Source organism: Marmota flaviventris, chromosome 11, assembly GCF_047511675.1.
Source record: "Marmota flaviventris isolate mMarFla1 chromosome 11, mMarFla1.hap1, whole genome shotgun sequence".
NCBI classification, from domain to species: Eukaryota; Metazoa; Chordata; class Mammalia; order Rodentia; family Sciuridae; genus Marmota; species Marmota flaviventris.
This window is the reverse complement of record NC_092508.1, coordinates 44,150,442-44,171,782: the sequence shown is the minus strand read 5'-3', so window position 1 is coordinate 44,171,782 and position 21,341 is coordinate 44,150,442. Positions and strand designations below refer to the sequence as shown.

The following is a 21,341-nucleotide window of genomic DNA, read 5'->3' as shown; positions in this document are numbered from 1 at the left end:
GGGAACAGGGTAGTGAAGTGACTTGCTCACTCAGCTTTCATAATTTCTTGGGCAGTCTAGCTCCTGCTGGGGAAGTGGCAGCAGTACAGATAGTGTATTGAGGGTGGGTGTGAGCGCGGTGGCTGGGACCCACTGTCCCGCGCGCTCGGACCTAGTGCCTGCGGACTTCACCACGGCACCCCGCCGCCTCCCGGAACTCGCGTGCTGCCCGCAGAGGGCGTACGGGGGAGCGCGCGCCCCTCGGCTGCCACCTGCGGGGCCGGCCGGGAGCGGGGCGCGAACCCGTGACGAGCGCGCGGCGGGTGCGGCGGGTGCGGCGGCGGCGGCGGCGGCAGGAGGAGGGGCCGGGAGCGCGACCGAAGGACGCCCCGTCCTCCAAACGCTGCCACTTGACTGAACCCGGCGTTTGTGGGAAGGCGGCGCCACTGCCCGGCCACAGACTGCACTTTGCCCCTGCTCGGCCTCAGCGTCCGCGTGCCCTGACGCCAGCAAGCCCCCTCCCAAGAGCAGCGCCTGCTCGGGAGCTCGGGCACTGGCCCCGGCACGCAGCCCTCCGAGCGCCGGATGCCTCCAGGGTCCCCAGGGCGGTGCACACCTGCGATGGCCGCGCAGCTGCCCTGGTGATGTGTGGTGTAAGTGAACATCTGGGAGGTGGGTCCCCGGGGCGCGCGCGTGTCTGTCGGTCTGTGCTCAGTGTACAGTCTGTGTACAGTCTGTCAGCTGTACCCTATTGCTTTTTCAATGGCAGAAACCCATGAGTTACAGGAGGCTTTAATTAAATCAGATATTTCTCGGCCAACTGTGTTGGATTGAGCTTCACATCTCAGTTCCCGAACTGCGGAGAGTTAGCCCCCACCCCTTTCATCTTGTTCTAAGCCCTCAATTAGAGGTATTTCTTTATGAGCTACAGTTTCACCTTCCTTCCCACCTGAAGAGTGAAGATTTTCGGGTAAAAGGTTTGTCCGTCAAATTTTTTTCATATGTCAAGCTGTCAGGCTTGTGCTCTGAGTGGCATATGATGAGCAAAGTCTTAGCTCTTGTGCTCTTAGGAGCTGTGAGAGGCTGACTCTAGAGAAGAAATAATGCCAATGAGAAAGCAAGCCGGTAAACTGGTTAGATCTTCAGCCATGAGCAAAGGAACTGAGGAGCAAAGCAGGGCAATGGGAGTTGCTTCCCTTGTCTCTGTTCTGACACTCCTCTCCCCATTCTTTATGGAAGTAGTTTAACATAAAATTATAAGCTAGTAATACTCATATCAAAGACTCCATCTTTTGGGGATTTGATGTATATAATGTTTCTCTTAGAGAGATTGTTAAATAAGAATTCATAGGAATACGGAATCTATTTCGTTATGACAAAGTATAAATCAAACCAAGATGAACACTTGGATAATCCTTTTTTTCCTTTGGATGAAATTGCTTTCTATTACCTGATCTAGCTATCATATATAAATGGGAAATTACATTGTTTAGGTATGGCAGAATGGTCTGGAAAAATAGTAACTTGAGTTTTTAACTTTGCCATCAAGCAAAATTACTTAGGCCCACAATCTTACAGCAAAAGGATACTTTAAAATCATAGACCATCCTCCAGTCCATTTTAATCTCCCTTTTGCAGCATTCCTGACAGACCAGCCACACTCCACTTCAGTGCCAGGGAGTTAAATATAATTTGAGGTATCTCTCCTGAAGGTTAGTATTAGCAAGACCTTGTTTACACCCAACAACTGCTTACTTGGACTTGTTTTTCATTAGTCTGACTTTTGCCAATAATCTTCCAACTTTTGAAATTATTTGAAGGCCTTTTTTATTTTTTTTGCAAAGATCTAAAATTTTCACCTAGAATCTGAAAAGGGTCCATGACCAAAAATAGTTAGGAAATAAAAGGTCTAAATTAAGATTTTTGTCTATTTGACAGCCTTTCAGATCTCTGGGTCTTGGATCTATTATCTGCTAAATGGGAATGGTAATACACTCCATCTGCCCAGAGGATGGTTGTGAAGATGAAATTAAAGATGTAGATTAGGTGCCAAGAAGTCAGAAAATGGTATCTTTAATAGATGATCATTGTTTCCTTCCTTACCTAAGACCCTTCTTGTGCTAAAGATCCTTAGACCACAATGAAGTAAATAAGTCATTATTCAGAGTATAATGAATTCCCATCTTCAAATAAATACTCCAAAGTTGACTTAAAACCGAACCTCCACACTTGGCTATTAAGGTAGGCTTTATTAATTTTTAAACTGTGCAATTTAACATTTCTCAAATCTGAAATTTTTGTTCTGTTGGCTTATATTACTTTGAAACTCTCTCCAATCTCCACTCTGTTAGATATTTTTAGCCATGGTTGTGACATTCATCATATTAATTCTGGACATTCAGTGAGTTTATTCAGCAGACATTCAAGTCACTGATAACATATTGCTATGAAGGTGGCTCATCTAGAAGCCTACAGCATAGTAGAAATGGCCCTGGATTTTTGGAACCTGGTTTTGGAGTTTGTTCCTGAAATCTACTAGATTGATATCCTCGAGAAGCTTCTTTTCCATATCAGTAAAATGAAGTTAGTAACATTTGCCTTTCAGAGTGGTTGTGAAAATTCAGCATACTGAAAGTGCCAAATATAGTACTGGTTGGAGATATAGTTGCTTCTAAGTAGTAGATATTGTTGAAATTAATGAATCAGCTGAACTCAGCATTTTGACTTATTTTAATAAGTCAGTCAGTTATAGTTCATAAACTGTTCTAGTCCACAGACTGGTCTTGCCCATAAAGATATAATGAGAAAAATTTTAATCAAATGTCTTGCTAACAATAAAGACCTTAGGTATTCCCTAATCTATAACAAAGACTTAATGATGTTAGTTTTAAAATGATTTTTAGTGAACTGCTAATTCTTGGATATCTCTAATCTCCATCCCCGCCCCCCCCCCCCAAAAAAAAAAGTATTGCCTATTTATCATTAAGTTTTGGAGTTTGCCAGAGATTGATGTCAGACTACTGGCATATAATGCTTAGGAATTTTCTTTTCTTCAATTCTGAGTATTACAAAATAAAAACACTTGGGATGAGAGGTTGTGTGTGTGACTCCAGCCTCTGGAGACCTCCTTCCTTCTCCAGGTTAGCTGTATCCTTGTGCTCACACCTGCAGATTCTCTTGCAACCTTGGAAATGAGTCACTAGAAGTCACCTGTTGGCTTTAAAGTGGCTGCTTCTGCTTGCACCTTAGTTCTCACTTAATGAGGTTTCTATCTTTTTCAGTTTGAAGCTCATTTGCTTTTAAAGCAGCAAAACAGCTGCTAAACAGTTCTGTTTTCTTTCTCTAATTAACTAATATACCATCTGCCTTTGGATTTGAGAATTCTTTAATGGGGGCCTGTTTTCCATAGCAAGAGTACAATGAACAATATGGACCAAATTGGTGGTAGAGAAAACCACTCAGGGTTCTATGATGTTTAAAGTTTGGATAAATAACTCTAATCATCTAATATGGGAAGAGCCTTGTATTTTAAGAATTAATTTATTCCTTAGGAGTGTTTCACAAGGGGCTGAAGGTAGCAAATTAGTGAAGCTGGATTGGTAATGTGCACAAGGGTGCAACAGAGGCCTGTGACTAGAGAGTGAAATGCCCAGCTCAGAGGAATCCTAATTCAGAGCACTTTAAACGTTGCACTAGCCACACAAAACACTGGTCCAAACATTATTGCAAGTTTATGGCTTTTCCATGTGAGCGCTCTGGGAAAGGTAGAGCTGTGTGAAGTCGAGTGTTTTATTCCCAGTGTTTCACACACTGCATGCTCATGGATATTTGATAAATGGCCAAACAGTAATAAGTATTCATTAAGTGCCTTAATGTAGAGAACTGTTCTGTGCAAAATAAGAAAAAGCAACTCCTACTTGTGAGGAATATTTAATCTCATTTGGGAAGACAATATTTATAAAGTAATTGGTCTAGACACCAGTTCAAGAAGAGGATTCTAAGAAAGGCTAGTACAATTCTAGGAAGTTTGCATGGAGGAGATGGGGGTGTCCATATCTTTGAAGCTTGCTACTTTGGTTTAAGTAGGGAAGAAGGGAAAGGTGCTGGGTGGAGATAAGGGGGAGGTGGTGTTTCAGCTTAAGAAAGGGCTAGAAGGAGGAAATGAGCCTGAGTGTGGCAGGATTAGGTTGATTCGAGAGGACATTTCCTTGGATTAATGAGAAATCCAGTGGTAAAAGAATTTTTTAAACATGTTTAAATTAACTGTAACTTTCCTCCCCTGAAATACCGAACCATCAGCCATGGGCATAAAAATTGTAATAACTCCCTAGGAAAAAAGTATAGTATTATATGCATCATAAAGAAATTATTAAATTTTAAATAGCAAAATTTTCTGAATTCTTGGTTCTTTGACCAAGAGTCCAAGTGTCTTTGAATACTATGCTCTCGCATGTCTCCACATTAGAGTGGGTTCTTCTTGGTGTTCAAAATTAAACACACTGCTGTCTGAAATTTAATTTAGTGCATGGCACTTAACACTCTATTATTTATGCCTCCTACTGTTCTGAAGTATTTGAATTGGTTTCACTACATAACATAAAGACTACAATTTAATTTATAGTGGAGGGAAAAAAAAAAAACCTCTTCTACTCTGCTTGGTTGAGTGACTCAGGCCTATGAATCAAACTGATAAAAGCTGGAGAGTATGATTAAAACACAGATTTAATTATGTATGTATGCACAGGAGTTCACAAAAGAAATATGACTCAAGGAGATGGTAAGAATATGGGACTTATGCACCATCTTAACCATCTTAATGGACAAAATGTGTGCAAAGGTACTAGATCAGATTTCCTTTTTTCTTTTTGTAACAGATTGAATTCAGAGCCACATCCCCAGTCCTTTTTATTTTTTTATTTTGAGACAGGGCCTCTCTAAATTGCTAAGGCTGTCTTTGAACTTGTGATCCTCCTGCCTTAGGCTCCAGAGCCACTGGGATTACAGGCATGAGCCACTGTGCCTGGCTTAGATCAGATTTTCCTAACAAGTTGGTCAGGAGCTACTTTTCATTTTCCTGCAAGGATTAATATTACAATACTGTGGGAACTGCTACAGTTTAAGTTCAATATTTGTCATCATAAATAGGAGTGGTCAGGTAAAGCCATATGGTACGCAGAGTAAAGCCCAGAGAGTCTGAGAGAAATGCCGGCTTGGTTCTTTTCTCCACCTGGAGAACCTGCTAAGTGAGACGAAGTATTCACCCCTGATTTAGGACATGTATCACCTGATTCTGATCTCAGAATGACTGTTGGCATTCTTAGATTATATTTCCTTCCTTAATTATAATCTTAAAATATAAACAAAGCACTATAATTTGATGTTAGTAGGTTTAGGTGACAATCTTGAGAGACAAGGAAGGCAAACAACATGGAAAACCTTCTCTGTTCCTAGGGAGTTATAGATACTGTATACATTGGATCTCAATTTTTATGACCATCTGAGGTGGAGCCCAGCTCAAAACATATAAAACCATACACCCAACCTCCACTTAGGTTTATCTCAAACATTGTCCTTTCACTTAACCATGTTATTTTCTCTCCCCCTCCACTTGGGTTCTTTAGCCCCAAGTGTGACACATGAAGAGCTATCTCACAGAGACTGCCTGTGGGTGAGCAGCTGCACACAGCATGTGCCCAATAAGCCAGAGGAGGAAACCAGCTACTTGATTTCCAAAGACTTTACTGTGATGTTCTTTTGGTGACCTCCAAATTGATTGAAATCATATGCATATTTTCTAGCTTTTGCATTTTTGGTGAAAAAGAACATTAAATTTAAATTGAGTCCATATCTATTTGACCCTGTTGTGAATTTATAGTCCCCAAGCCAGTGATTCTCAATATTCCCAGTACAGAGTCCTCCATTTAATGTCCAATTTTCATGAACCCCTTCAAGAAAGAAAATATACCCTTAGTACCCATTATCAGAGAATAATGACAAACATGCTGTTTGAAACTCAGTTCTGTTTCTTAAGGAACCAAGGTGTGTTTTTAACGAATTTAAACAACTGCCTCAGTCACAAGCTAATGGAATTGCTTGTCATAGAAACAGACATATTTGCCTATTTCATCTATTAGTTAGAGATGGCAAACATAAATTAGTACACTAAAGTGGTGAAAAACTGAAGAACAGTAGTCTTCTATCCTTTTTGCATTATAGCAAAATTAGCTGAAGGTTGACAATGCATTTTACTATGTAGGTACTATGCCTTATAAACAATCCAGAAATGTGATCCAACTAAAGAACCTAGTAATGGGTCAAATCTTACGGACCTTACTAATCTAGTTCTTTGTATGAGATTCTGTATTCCTCTCCCCACTCTACCCCACCCCATGCCCACACTCTTTAGCTGCAAGTTCAGGAACAGCACTGTTTAGGATAAAGGACTTTCAAATCCGATTTTCAAATTGGTTTCTCTTTTATTGCCATCATTTTAAACCAAAGCAATAATGTTCCCAAAGGAAGTGAAAAAAACATTATACTGGTAACTGGAGGTAAGAGTAGACTCCTACCAGAATATCTCTGCTGAGTTTTGGGATGGATTTAGGCCAGTGGGAAGGAAACAACAGGCCTTGTCTTAGAGGCATATGGCACCATGAGTTGGTCTGTGCTCTGGATTCTGCCCAATCACTTTAAGAACTGGAACTTCAGACAGATTTTAACACTTGGTATGACCAATTCAAGCAAACAGTCTTTTTGAGGTATAAATATATATCAATCCCCTGGATTTGGGTATCCCAGAATGTTCTCAAAAATTGATCCTACATTTTATTAAAATAAAAATTACAATGAAATAACAGATGTCAAGGGTATTATCATTTGGTAAGTTTTAACAAATGTATACACCCATGTAATCAGTTGCCCAATCAAAATATAGAACATTTCTATCACCCAGAAAGTTCTTTCATTCCCCCTTTCAGGTAGGCCCTACTACCTCTCACCCAAAGGAAACCACTACTGTCATTTCTCTTCATGCAGTTAGTGTCGTCCAATCTTGCAATTCGTAGAAATATAATCAGTCTTTTGTACCAGCTTGATGTGTTTCTGAGACTCATCCATGTTGTGGCATATGTCAATAATTCATTCTCTAGTAACTGTCAAGTAGTATTCCATTTTAAGGATAGCCCTAATTTGTTCATCCATCTACCTACTGAGGGAAATCTGGATCATTTCAAGCTTTGACTATTTGTGTATAAAGATGCCATGAACACTGATATACAGACATATTCCATTTGTCTTAGACAAATACCTAGAAATGAAATGGCTGGTTCACAGGTTAAAGAGCATGGATAATTTTGTTAAGAAACAGCCAAATAGTTATTAAAAGTAGATACACCCCCCAGCAATAAATGCATTCCATATTCACCAACATGAAGCACTCTAGGTTTTTCAATTTTAGCAATCTTAGTGTGGATACTATTGTGGTTTTGGAAAATACCTTTTAAAATGTATATACAGTAAAAGTAACTTTGGTGAACAAATCTAAGAGTTTTAGTACATGTGTAGATTTGTTATAACCACCATCACAGTTGGGAAAAAGCAGTTCCTTTACCCCTCAAAAGCTCCTTCCTGCTGCCTCTGTAGTTGCAATCTACCCTAGCCCCTGCTGGGCCTAGATCTGATGTCTGTACCTAGAGGTGTGTCTTCCCCAGAATGTCCTATACATAGAATCATACAACCTACCAAGACTGACCTCTCCAGTTAGCATGCCTTTAAGACTTATACTGATGCGTGTCACTGTCTTTATTGCTTCCACCTTTTGGCAATAAAGCCGTGACAGACATTTGTACAAAAGTTTTATACAAACACTGATTTTTATCTCTCTCAAGTGAGATTGCTGGGCCATATGGTAAATGGTTGTTTGAACTTTATAATATGAAACTGGCAAACTGTTTTCAAGAGTGGCCATGCCATTTTGCATTCCTACCGGCAATGTGTGAGTTCCAGTTGTACTGGTACTCAGTATGCTTGGTATTATACATGTTTTACTTTACCTATTCTATTAGGTGGCATCTTATGGTGGCTTTAATTTGCATTTCCCTTATGGCTTAACTATTTGATTATTAGCATCCTGATATTAAGCATCTTTCATGTTACTTGCCATCCGTAGTTGGTCTTGGGTGAAATGTTCATCTACATCTTTTGTTCATTTTAAAAACCTGGTTGTTTTCTTGCTGTTGAGTTTCAGTATTTATATAGTCTAGATTCAAGTCATTTGTTAGAATAGATTTGCAAACTTTTTAAATATTTGCTGGCCTTTTCATTTTCTAAACTGCATTTGTCTTCAGAGCAAAAGTTTTCAGTTTTTTAAAACAAATATATATATATATTTTAGTTGTCAATGGACCTTTATTTTATTTATTTATATGTGGTGCTGAGGATCAAACCCAGTGCCTCACACATGCTAGGGAAGTGCTCTACCACTGAGCTACAACCCCAGCCAAAAGTTTTCAGTTTTGACGTAGTCCTGTTTATCAATGTTTTCTTTGATGGTTCATACTTTTAGTGTTCTGTCTAGAAACTGTCTAACCCAAGATCACATTTTTTTTTCTCTTAAATCTTACAGTTTTACATTTTACACTTAATTTAATGATCCCTACATTTATTTATTTATTTATTTAGGTACCAGAGATTGAACTCAGGTGCTTAGCCACTGAGCCATATCCCCAGCCCTTTTTTATTTTTCAGTGAGTCAGTATCTTGCTAAGTTTCTTAGGGCCTTGCTAAGTTGCCGAGGCTTGGGATCCTCCTGCTTCAGTCTCTTGATCCACTGGGATCACAGGTGTGTGCCACCACTCCCAGTCCTACAGCTAGCCCTACAGTTTCTAGATGGAGCACCAAAAGTATGAACCATGAAAGAAAACATTGATAAACAGGACTACATCAAAACTGAAAATTTTGGGGCTGGAGTTGTGGCTTAGACTATATAGTCTGAACTATATAGTCAGCATATGTATCTGCAAGTGTCATGTCCATAGATTTTCAGATATTTGCAAGAAAATTTGCAACTGTGATGAACAAATGCAAGTTTTTTCTTATCATTATTCCCAAAACAATACAGTATTTACATAGCACTTACATTTGTATTAAGTATTACAAGTAACCTAGTGATGATTTAGAGTATATGAGAGGATGTATGTAATAAATATTATCATTTTTATATAAGGGGCTTCAGGATTTTGGTATACTCAGGGGGTCCTGGAACCAATCTCCTATAGATGCAATGGATGACTGCACAAGGTAGAGGTAGACTTTTTTTTTTTTTTTTGGCAGGGGTTGGGGATATACAAATGTCTAATCATTTCATTTATTGTAAAGATTATCTTTTTTGTATTAATTTTACACCATTGTCAAAAATCAATTGACTGTATTTGTGTAGGTCTATTTATTTTTGGGGAGTGGGGAGTACAGGAGATTGAATTCGGGGCACTTGACCACTGAGCTAGATCCCCAGCCCGATTCTGTATTTTATTTAGAGACAGGGTCTCACTGAGTTGCTTAGCGCTTCGCTTTTATTGAGGCTGGCTTTGAACTCGTGATCCTTCTGCCTCAGCCTCCCAACCTGCTGGGATTAGAGGCATGTGCCACTGTGTCCGGCCTATTTCTTGACTCTGTTCTATTCCACAGATTTGTGTCTAGCCTTTTATTAGTGTAACATTGTCTTGATTTCTGAAGCTTTATAGTCATTCTTAAAAGTAGATAATATGGCTCCTCTAACTTTGTTCTTTCTCAAAATTGTCTCAACTTTTATACTTTTCTTTGTATTTACATATACAGTTTAGCATTAGTATGTCTATATGTAGAGCAAATTTTGCAGGAATTTTGATAGGATTTGAGAATCAGTCTGTCAATATCCACAAAAAGGTGTGCTGGAATTGCATTGAATATATACATTAATTTGGGGGGGAGAACTGATATCTTAACAATATTAAGTTTTCCAGATAACAAACAGTATTTGCCTATTTACATTCTTTACTTTTCCTTGGTAAAAAAAAAATAATATTATTTTTCGTATCCAACATACACAATGTGCAGTATAGTTTTCTTCATATGCTTTGTTAAATTTATGCCTGTGATCATATTTTTAGACTATTGCAATGGCATTAATTTTATCTTTCAAATAAATACTAAGCAGATAGAAATATAGCTAATTTTTTATATATATAAATTTTACATCATCAGACCTTGATGAAATTGCCCATTAATCTTAGTAATTTAAGGGGAAATAATCTGTAAGATTTTTTATATATACAATCATGTCCTCTGCAGTTTTCTTTTTCTTCCAGCGCCACTTATGCTAGTTATTTCTTTTCTCCCTCCTTCCTTCTTATATAGGACTTCCTTCTCATAGGACTGCTAGTAGAATTTTAAATAGAAATGAGAATGAACAGCATTACCTTTTTATGATAGGGGAAAAGCATTCAGTCATTCCTTTTGTTTGATGTTAGTTTAAAGACACCCCTCCTATTGCTACTTAGCTGAGAATTTTTATCATGAAATGGTTATTTTTGGAGATGTGCTCTGCTTCTGTTGAGAATCTGATCTTTTTGTTAATATGTTGAAAAGTTTGACTTTTCAATATTAGACTGCATTTCTTGACTTGCTGGTATAAATCTCACATTTTGTTAACCATTTCATATATACTAGATTTAATCTGTCACTTAAAACACCTGGGTCTGTGTTAATGGGAAATATTGGTTCATAAAGTTGAGTTTTCTTGTACTATCTTTGGGTTTGGGTACAGGGTCATCTTGGCCTTATATAGAATGAATTTGGGTAAGATTGATATTAGTTCTTCCTGAATATTTGATAGAATATATATTCTATATATTCTAGTATAGCCATTTGAGAAGGTCCTTTGGGGAAAGATTTAAATTACAAATGCAATTTCTTAAACTGATATTGGGCTATGGAATTTTCTTTTCTTATGCTAGTTTTGGCAATTTGGAATTAGCATGAAATTGTTCATATTATTTCTTTGTTATATTTCTAATGTACACAGGATCTGTAGCAATGTCTTTTTCACTACACAATCTTAGATAACAACTTCTCTTATTTTTGTTGAACAGTTTATGAATAGAGATTTGTGTATTTTACTGATATTTTTAAATAAATACTATTGATTCCATTGCTTCACTGACTTCTGCTCTTGTTATTGGGCTATTAGATTTTCTATTATTTTTCTCACCCCAATTCTTTCCTTTCTTATGCTTACTTTGGGTTTAATTTACTTTTTTTTTTTTAGCTGAAGGTAAAAGCTTAGATAACTGGTTTAAACCTTTTCTATTTCAAGCATTTAAGTCTATACATTTTCATCTGAGTTTTAATGATGCATTTCAAAACTTCATTATATTGTGGCTATTATATAGTTGAAATGATTTTAATTTTCCTTGTGATTTCTTATTTACCCCATTAATTATTTTGAAATGGTTAATTTTTAAATATTTGGGGCCTTTCTGACTATTTTACTATCATTTATTTTTAATTTAATTCTAGGGTGGTTGGGAAATATACTCTAAAATTTCAAATCTTTGAAATCTGTTGAGACCATTATGTACTCAGTCTGTCTTGATGAATGCTCCATAAGCACTTGATAGGAATATGTATTAGTTGTTGAGATACTGTTAATATAACTGTTAAGTTAATGTCAGTTAATTCACATTGGATCATAATGTTCAAACCTGTATTCTTTGGATACTCTATCATTTGCTGACTGAGCAATGTTTAAATCCAATTGTGCTGGGGTTTCTACTTTAATTCTACCAGTTTTTAGTTCTTCATGTATTTTGAAGCTATTAGTTCTGTACATATTTATATTTAAAGTACACCTCTTATAGAGAGCACATGGTTTGTTTTTAAAGTTGACTTTAAAAAAATTTTTTTGGTAGTTGTAGATAAACAGCATGTCTTTATTTTATTTATTTTTATGTGGTTCTGAGGATGGAACCATGTGCCTCACACATGCTAGGCAAGCGCTCTATCACTGAGCCCTAGCCCCCAAAAGCTGATTTTTTTTTTTTTAAGAGCAGTTTTAGGCCCCCAGAGAAACTGAACTTTATGTATCCACCAAGTGCACACCATTAGCATCCCCCATCAGAGCGGTACATTTAATTGATGAACCTATATTGACACATCACATTCACCCTAAGTCATACTTTATTAAGGTTCACTTTTGGTTTTGCAGAGTTCATGTATTTTGACAAACATATAACAGCATGTATCCATCATTATAGTATCATGTAGAATAGTTTCTCTGCCCCAGAAATCATCTACACTGAATCTATCCATTCCACCCTCCTAACTCACGGTCTTTTTACTGTCTGTAGTTTTGCCTTATTTCTCATATAGTTGGAATCATTATGTAGTTCTTTCAGGGTGGCCTTTTAAACCTTGTAATATGTATTTAAGGTTTCTTCTTTTCATGACTTAATTATTTATCCCTTTTTAAAGCTGAATATTTTTCATTATCTAGATACACCACAGTTTATTCATTCACCAACTGAAGGGTGTCTTGGTTGCTCTTAAGTTTTAGAAATTTGAATAAAGAAATCTGCATGTAGATGGACACAAGTTTCCTTTGGTAAATACCAAGAAGAGCAATTGCTAGATCATGTAGTAAAAGTATGTTTAGTTATGTGAGAAACTGCTGAACTATCTTCCAAAGTGACTGTACCATTTTTGCCTTCTTACCAGCAATGAATGTGAGCTCTGTTGTTCCACATCATCACTAGCATTTGGTGTGTTGGATTTTCTTCATTCTAACAGGTTGTAGTAGTGTATCACTCTTTGTTTTAATTCGCAATTCCCTAGTGGCATATGATGGTGAATGTTTTTTTTCTTGTTTATTTTTCATGTCTTCCTCAGATCTTTTGCCCAATTTAAATTAGGTTGTTCATATTCTTGTTGGGTTACTCTGTATAACAGTTCTTTATCAAATATAATTTTACAATGTTTTCTCCGTCTGTGGCTTGTCTTCATATTTTCTTGACAATGTATTATGAAGAGCAGAGTTCATATTCTAGCAAAGTCAAACTTATTATATAACCCAAGGTTATATATAGGTTTTCCCCTATGTTGTTTTCTAGGAGTGTTACAGTTTTACATTTTGTATTTTGGTCTAGGAAACACTTTGAGTTAATTTTTGTGAAGGCTATAATATCTGTCCAGTTTTTTATTTCTTTAATGTGGATACTCAGTTCTCACATTATTTGATCATAAGACTATGCTTTCTTCAATGTATGGCCTTGGATCTGTTGACCATATCTGAATGGTCTGGATCCTGTTTAACTAACGTGATCACATCTGCTTTTTAATTGGAATTTTTAGTCCATTCCCCTTTCAAACAGTATATTTTTTGTGGAAGTTAGTCATCTTGTTTGTTTTTTAATTGCTCCATTTTCTTCCAATGTTCCCCCCTTTCCTGTCTTCTTCTGGGTTAAACATACTCATTCTCCACTGCTTTAAGGTCATACTTGCATTATCTTTTTAGTGCGTTATCTTTTTTGCTCGGTTCAGTTTTAAAATCCCCCCCCCCCCCAGTTTTCAGATTATCTGTATATGTGTGTATACACATTTATTTATTAACTTCATTAATCTCTTGCAACATCTAATAGCCCATACAATGAATTTTTCACTTCAGATATTGTATATTTTAGGTTTTGAGTTTCTATTTTCTTTCCTTCATGTCCTTGAATATACTTATATACTTAACTTTTTAAAGTTTCTAGTAAGTTCTATGAAGCTCTATTAATTAAAAATTCTGGGCCATTTGGGGGTCTGTTTCTAACAGCTTTTTTTTTTTTTTTTTGATGGTGGGTTACATTTTCCTGCTTTTTTGCATTTAATTATTTACATCGCAAATAATACTTTGTATGGAGTCTGTATTATGTCATTTTTCTATAAATATTTTTAGTCTTTGTTAGAGTGAGATTATTTCTGTTGAACTTACTCTGACATGGTCTATGGTTAGCTATTTTTGCAAATGAAGTTTTATCGCATACCCATTCATTTATATATTTCTGTGGCTGCTTTTGTGCAGTAGTAGAGATGAGTCCTTGTGATATACTTTGTCTCGATCTGTTCATGCTGCTATAACAAAATACCATAGACTGGGTGGTTAGAAACAACAAACTTTTTTCTCATAGTTCTGGAGACTGGGAAGTATACTCAGATTTTGTCTGTTGAAGGCTGGCTTCCTGGTTCACAGATGGTGCCTTTTTTCTTCACAATGAGGGCAAGGAAGCTCCTGGGGCCTCTTTTATAAGGGCACTGATGCCCTAATATTAATTCCCAGAGACACCACTTCCAAATACTATCACTTGAGGATTAGGTTTTAGCATATAAATTGGGGAGGATCTTCAGATTATAGCAATATAGCTCACAAGCCTGTCATATACTATCTCTTTACAAAAACCTTTGCCAACCCCTGTTCCTAGGGTATACCCCTGATTCCTAAGGCATCACATTTCCTGGGCAGTAATTAAAGCCTCAAATGTTCGATGGGGTCTCTCCACTTTGGGTGCTCTCCAACTCCAAGGATTCCCAGTACTGTAGAACATCTGGTATCACTGTTCAACTCCGAAGTCCCAGAGCAGGCGATCTCTTACTAGGCCCTGCAGATCATTTTCCTACATATACACATCCCAGCCCTTATCCTTGATGAGTCCTTTAGCAAATTTCTGCCTTTCCTAGGGTTCTTATAAACTCTGTCTTATAAATTTGATGCTTCAGTAACCCAAACCTCTGCTTCCTCAGCTCAGTAGAATTAACACTGTCTGTCTTTGGGCTCAACTTCTCTGTGATAATTCTAAGGAAGATACTCCCAAGTAAAACCCTAGGATGTTCAATTATGGGATTAAATGTCTTGTGTCCTCCTTTCCTCAAGGAATTACAGTACTGAGCAGCTTTTCCTTCATTCTGAAAATACCTGTATTTTGTCCAGGTGAGAGGGCAAATCTGGTACTAGTTACTCTGTATTGGCAAGAAAAAGCTGCTTATACAAAACCAAAGATCCTAGAATATACAGGATAATCTGATGATTCTACGCACAGCCTTTTATTTATGACACCCATTGAGTTTTCTAAGTAAACTTTTTCATGTTAACCATGTCTGGGTCCCTGAACTGTTCCTCACAGTACAAAATAGATACATGCTGGAGATGAAGAACCAAGACAGTTCTCTTCAAGCAGTTCAGTCCAGTAAACAAAGCAGATATCACACATGTTCTTTCTTCCCCATTGAAATACATCTCTGAAATTGAGCAGGAAGCAGGGTATAATATAGAACTAAAGGTAATTAAAAGCAGAAGGACCCTTTACCAGTATATCATCCTTATCAGGAATAGATATAATGAGAAAATTGGGTAGAATTCATAGAAAGCCAAAAAAGTATATAGCAATAAACATGGTAAAGGTTATTTTTTATACACTTAGTTAGAAAAGCAAATTAGGCATATGCTAGCTTTTGCCTTTTAGGGATCACTTGTATCAGAAACACTTAACTGAATTGTCTTGAGTCCTAAAATTAAAAAGAACTGGGAACAGTTAACCTCATCCATAGAGACTTTCCTGTGCTCTCACATGTCTGGTTCTCTCTACAGTGAAGCTGTTCAGTGTTGTTTTAGTTATCATGAAGTTCTAGCTTAAGAGAAGTTATCCAGTGACAGCACCTACTTGGGGAGCACAGAAGCATTGTTGCCTACTTACTGTCCAAACATCAGGTAAGGGTAGGATACTTAGGAGAAACCTTTACACCTATTTTAAATAAATATAAGCTTTACATATAATCTCATAGAGACATTTAATTCATTTAAAAAAACTGACTTTGCTGTGTCTAACCTGTGTTGTTTGATTGGCCCTAGTATAAGGACCACTGAGTTGTGAATATCTGACCAGGGAACAAAGCCTGACTAATAGCGGTCCAAGATATGCAGGTTTGTAAGTTCACAACAAAATCAGACTTTGATATGTTTATTTCCCTTGACAAAGAAAGATCAGAGGTTGGCACACGCTTTCTGTAAAGGGTTAGGTAATAAATATTTTAGGCTTTGCAGGCCACACTCTGTCACAAGTATTCAATCCTGCCATCATAGCATGAAATCAAGCAGCAATAATACATAAAACAAATGAGCAGGGCTGCATTCTGATAATAGGGGTCTAGAATTTGATCCAGGAGCTATATTGCTGTTATAAATGAGTTTAAATATTTTTAGTTTTATAAAATTTTCAAAAGCTTGAAAAAACATTTTCCTGTTTTATAAATTGCCATTTTTGTTGATTTCTTTTCCCTTCAGTTGATAAGATAAAGCTATTTGTTGTTACTTCACATTTCCTCCAAGGGACCAAATTGGTGAAAAGAATTTTTACAGGGTACCAATATGTCAATGAATCTTACATTATTTTGCATTCTATGAATTAAAATGAAAACTCCCTTCTCTTGGGGCTGGGGCTGGGGCTCAGTGGTAGAGCGCTTGCCTAGCATGTGTGAGGCACTGGGTTCAATCCTCAGCACTACTATAAATAAATAAATTAAAATCCATCAACAACTGAAAACTCCCTTCTCTTGACAGATAAACACTACGAGTGAAGAGTGGTGAAAGGGAGCACTGATTACCAAGTGGCCTGGCGAGAGAAAGCACTGGTCCACATCTTGTGGTGGACAGACCTTCACTGTCTTCCCAAAATGCTGCTGAAGTAGTCTTGCTGCTGCTCTCCTTCACTCAGTCATAACACCTCTACAACATGGGCTGCATGAAATCAAAGCAAACTTTTCCATTTCCTACCACATTTGCACCAGAGAAGCAAGATGAGAATGAAGAAACCTTCATGCCAGAACAGGAATTTCTACCTAGGATGCCTTCTCCAGTTCATGTCAATGAGGAAGTGAAGAAACCCCCAGTGCCCAACATTGTGGTGCTTGAATATGCACACCGTCTATCCCAGGAAATTTTGCATGATGCCCTGCAGCAGTGGGCACGCAATAACATCAAGTACTATGACATCCCATACATTGAGAGTGACAGCGAGGGCCTTGATGCTGTAGGATGACAACTTTGTTGACCTGTGGATATAGTTGGTGCTAGTTTAAATACATGAAACAGAAGCAAACGCTGGTGTGCATATAAGTACAAATAACTCCATCTGGATGTAGAAACTTGTCTATGATAATGTCACTGGTGTAGGAAAACCTAAGATGAAATGTGTTTTAAGCAGTTCTGTGTTAACAGTAATTTCTACCTGCTGGTTTTTGAAGTTTGGTTATACAAGGGCCAAACGAGGTCCTGTGGCACCCAGTAATCATCTGGAGGTCACACCACTTTCTTCCTGAGGCATAATGGCACCACCAAAGAAAATGCTAAAAGTATCCCAGGTTCTAAATGGTTAAAGTCACTTCTTTAAAATAACCATGTCTGTTAATTTATACCAAAAAAAAAAAAAAAAAAAAAGCCCAGATGTGAAAAGGTTTTTCCCCCATAATGCCTTGGCAAGGGAGTGGCACTCAGATCATAGTGATTCATTGTGGATCATTTGCCAAAACCATTTGTCAAGGATCCCCACTTCTCAACACCTATGACCTAAGATTAGAATACAACCTGTGTAGAAAAGTTCCACCTTGAACCCTGTTCTTAATATATTTTTGTAGATGAAAAGCATAACTACCACCTTGAACCTCAGGGCCCTAACTACAACTGTTATTGAATGAGTCAGACTATGTGTAAAGCCATCTTTAAAGATATAATTTATAGAAGCCATGACATTAATGTTTATTGCATTGTATTAAGAAGTCCTAGGTTCCTTTTACAAACAACAATCCAAAATCTTTAAAATAACAGAAGCCAAGTCAGTAAGGTAGAAAGCAAAACCTGGTATTAATTGTGTGTTAACCTTTGTTTCAGAGATGCAGATGTGGGTACAGGTGGCACTTATTCCCAGACTTTTACTGACCAGTAGAGCAATTCCATTCAGTTTACATGGGACCAAATAATGCATGAGGATTTACAGTTGTGTTACAGAACAAAATAACACATTCCTCCAAGAAGCAGTACTTGTTTTTTAGTAGTAATATGTGCCCATTGGGCATTTTTAGCCATACACTATGCGATTTTCATAAATTAGGCTTTTTTCTTTTTACTGTTATCACGTACACACTTTAGAGAAAAAAAAAAACATTACATAACTGTTTGAAGATCAATGGTAACATGATTTGGGAGAGGGGGAGGAAGATACTGAGAAGACAAAACTTTTAGGAAAAATGGGACTGAGTCTGTAGAATTATCTCTATTAATATTTGCTACATAGTTTAATTAAATTAGAAAGAAAAATCCTTTTATTAAGATACACCAATGTCACTGAAATCTAAAGGAGGTAGAAGAAGGCTTGTGACTTCAAGATCAATATATATTTGGCTTTGTATGCAGGCAGAAAGCTACACCTCTAACTTAAAGCAATACTTTGAAACCAAAAATTGAATCAGTGAATTCTTCAAGTTACATGTGCACAGGAAGGGATATGAAGTGATGTCCCAAATTTCAGTGGTTTTGGGATGCCTGATTATTCAACTTGTAATCTTGCAATTTGTATAATAGAAAAGCAACCAATCCTCCTCATAGAAAGACCTGAAGTCGTAGTCCGACAAAAAGTTTTTAAATACAAAGTACATTTGTAGCTCATGAAGAAAATTTTGAGGTTTTTTGATTTTATACTAATGACACAGACAAAAACCTAGATGAGGATGTTTTCTGTTTTATATATTACTAAGGATGCTTTTGCTGCAAGGTCATTTGCTATTGGAAAGATATAAATTAAATCTATACTATAATATTGTGGTAAGAACACAAAGCCATACAAAGCTATGTCACTAAATTTTTCAGTATACATAGGGGACATAGATTAGTGGGGTTTGGGTATAACTAAATATTTTAACTTCAGGTTCCTTCTTTGCCCTCTGCCCCTGTTTCCCAGAGTGTAATAGGAATCTCTGAAAGATCCATATCTAGCTAGAAGTCTGATCTCTGTTGTCACCCTCTCTCAGCACTATGGTGGTAAAATTTTATCATTGAGCACCACCCCTGCCCTGAGTTTTATTTCCATAGAGTATGATGTATATATCATCTAAGAGTTATCTAAAAGCTGCTGTATTATATGTCAACCCATGAACAAGGAGCCACGGGCTTACATAATCAGTGAGTTAGTGGATAAACCAGATGGGAAGATAGCTAAGTAAACAATTTATAGTGCATGTGACAATTACTAAGAGTTTGGCCTTGATGACAAGAACAGTTTTGGTAAAATTTTGCCTTCATACATTCATATTGAAACATGGGCTTTACTTCATTTTTTCATAAAAAATAGGGCAACTGAGAAAGGAGGAGACCTATAAAATAGAATACTGGAGAGAATTATTAGCTACTGGAAAAGGACATATTTGGAGCATTAGTGGTGTAAGGGCCCATGCACACTTACCAGCACAACAAAGACCCTCCAGGTGGCAACTGTGGAGGCTGATCATTAGAAAACAAGCACACCAATCCCTTATTTACAGAGTCACACAACCCCACAATGTGCCCCACTGCTGCTTTCCCAATTGTCTCTTACATACCGTTAACTTTCATGCCTTTGGACCTAGAATTCTCCACTTTGAGTTGCTTTATCAGTTTGTTGCAAACTGCCTGTGGTTATCAGCACTTAAGGCATATTGAAGGCGACAAAAATGATTATCATCTTAATCCCAAAGGAATAATTTATATCAAACCGCCTTAATACTATAGTATGATAAAAATAGCATGGTACTCATACATCCTACTCAAAAATCATTGGTATTCTGAGATGGTGTGGAAGTGTACATTTGCATTACACATTGTAGAAATCAAAAGTTACAGACGCATTTAAGTAATGTCAAGAAACAGTAAAAATAAAATTTTGCTGGCTGTGGTGTTACACACCTATAATTCCAGTCACATGGAAGACTGAGGCAGGAAGACCTCAAGTTTGAAGCTAGTCTGGGAACCTAGTGAGATTCTGTCTTAAAAGAAAATAAAATGGCTGGGAATGTAGCTCAGTGGTAGAGCAGCATGACTCGCATGCACAAGCCCCTGAGTTCAACCCTCAGCAACTCCCAAAACAAAGAAAAGTTCTAACAAATTCCTGGTTTAATCATAATGCCCTCATCCTGTCTTTACATAAACAAATAAGCCATGCCTTCAGGAGTACTACCTGCACTTTAATTTACAAAACCCAAGTTTTGTTAACAAATTCTCTTCCCTGTAAGAATTAGTTATAAAGTGGTATATTTTTTTCCAAATACTTTTGTGAAAACATTTTTTTTTTTGTAACTATACAGTTGCAATTACATAGCTATAAGTTCTTATTTAATTGAAGGAAAATCTTTTCAATGCTGTATACTTTGACATTTTTTAACATAAAAGACAACATTTTCTGTATTGCTAACAAGTGTAAAGTGAATAAAAATCCACTTATACAAATAATTTCTTGAATCATTTGGGTTCAATTTAGAAGCTTTAAAGATATGAATATAAATATCCGATATCATGACATTTTTATTTCAGATCTGTTCCTGAATTTTTTGGAAGAAACCATGTCAAATAGATTAAGAACTGAGCAATACCTTCTGGGCTTCAAATCTCATAAGAAGGGTATAATCCATAATCTTTGATGTCTTTCTATGTTTTTGTTCTTACACACCTGAAATTTTTTTAGTTTCTGAGGGATGTGGAATTAAGGAAAAACTAGAACAAGTTACCAAATAAATGATAAACTGACCTTTAATTTAAAAATTATTCTTAACTAGAACTTTAAAGCCTTACATACCTTAAAAAACACTTATTTTGTCAATAGTACCAATTATTGATGATACTTATATTTTAAACTACTTTTAACTATTATCACACAAAAGTTTAAATAATAAAAAGTAGAGCATCTCTGTCTTAGAGACTGGGGGTCCTTATTCTGCCAAATTAGAAAATATTGTAAGTAAAAAATAATGCCTTCATTTTCACCCATGGGAAGATATTCTAATTATTTTAGGGAAGACCAAAGCTGAGTTAAAATACTGGAGAGAGAACCTCATGAGAACTTTTTCTTTTTGACCAAGATTTCTAATATATACAAAAGGAACTCTTATGCTATAGTAACCCAGTTACTGCAAAATACACTCATAAAGGAAATTCTATGATGCATTACCACAGAATCCTCAAAAAAATATCAGGGTCTTTATTTTTTATAATCCACACCTAAGTTTGTTTAGCCAAAACATAAATCACTACTTACTGAAAGCCAAATTTCCCATTT

At 36.8% G+C, this 21,341-nt stretch overlaps 1 protein-coding gene across 2 annotated transcripts; it reads left to right on the top strand.

Moving 5' to 3' along the window:
* Positions 1-396: 396 nt before the first annotated feature.
* Positions 397-20,518, top strand: C11H2orf88 (chromosome 11 C2orf88 homolog). 2 transcript variants are annotated; one of them, XM_027924975.2, is made up of 2 exons: positions 397-632; positions 16,604-20,518. In XM_027924975.2, the coding sequence occupies exon 2, from the start codon at positions 16,776-16,778 to the stop codon at positions 17,079-17,081; it is 306 nt and encodes a 101-aa protein (XP_027780776.1). In that variant the 5' UTR covers positions 397-632; positions 16,604-16,775; the 3' UTR covers positions 17,082-20,518. The 2 variants fall into 2 exon arrangements, with proteins under 2 accessions (XP_027780776.1, XP_027780777.1); XM_027924976.2 differs by lacking the exon at positions 397-632 and adding an exon at positions 15,923-15,967.
* Positions 20,519-21,341: the final 823 nt, after the last annotated feature.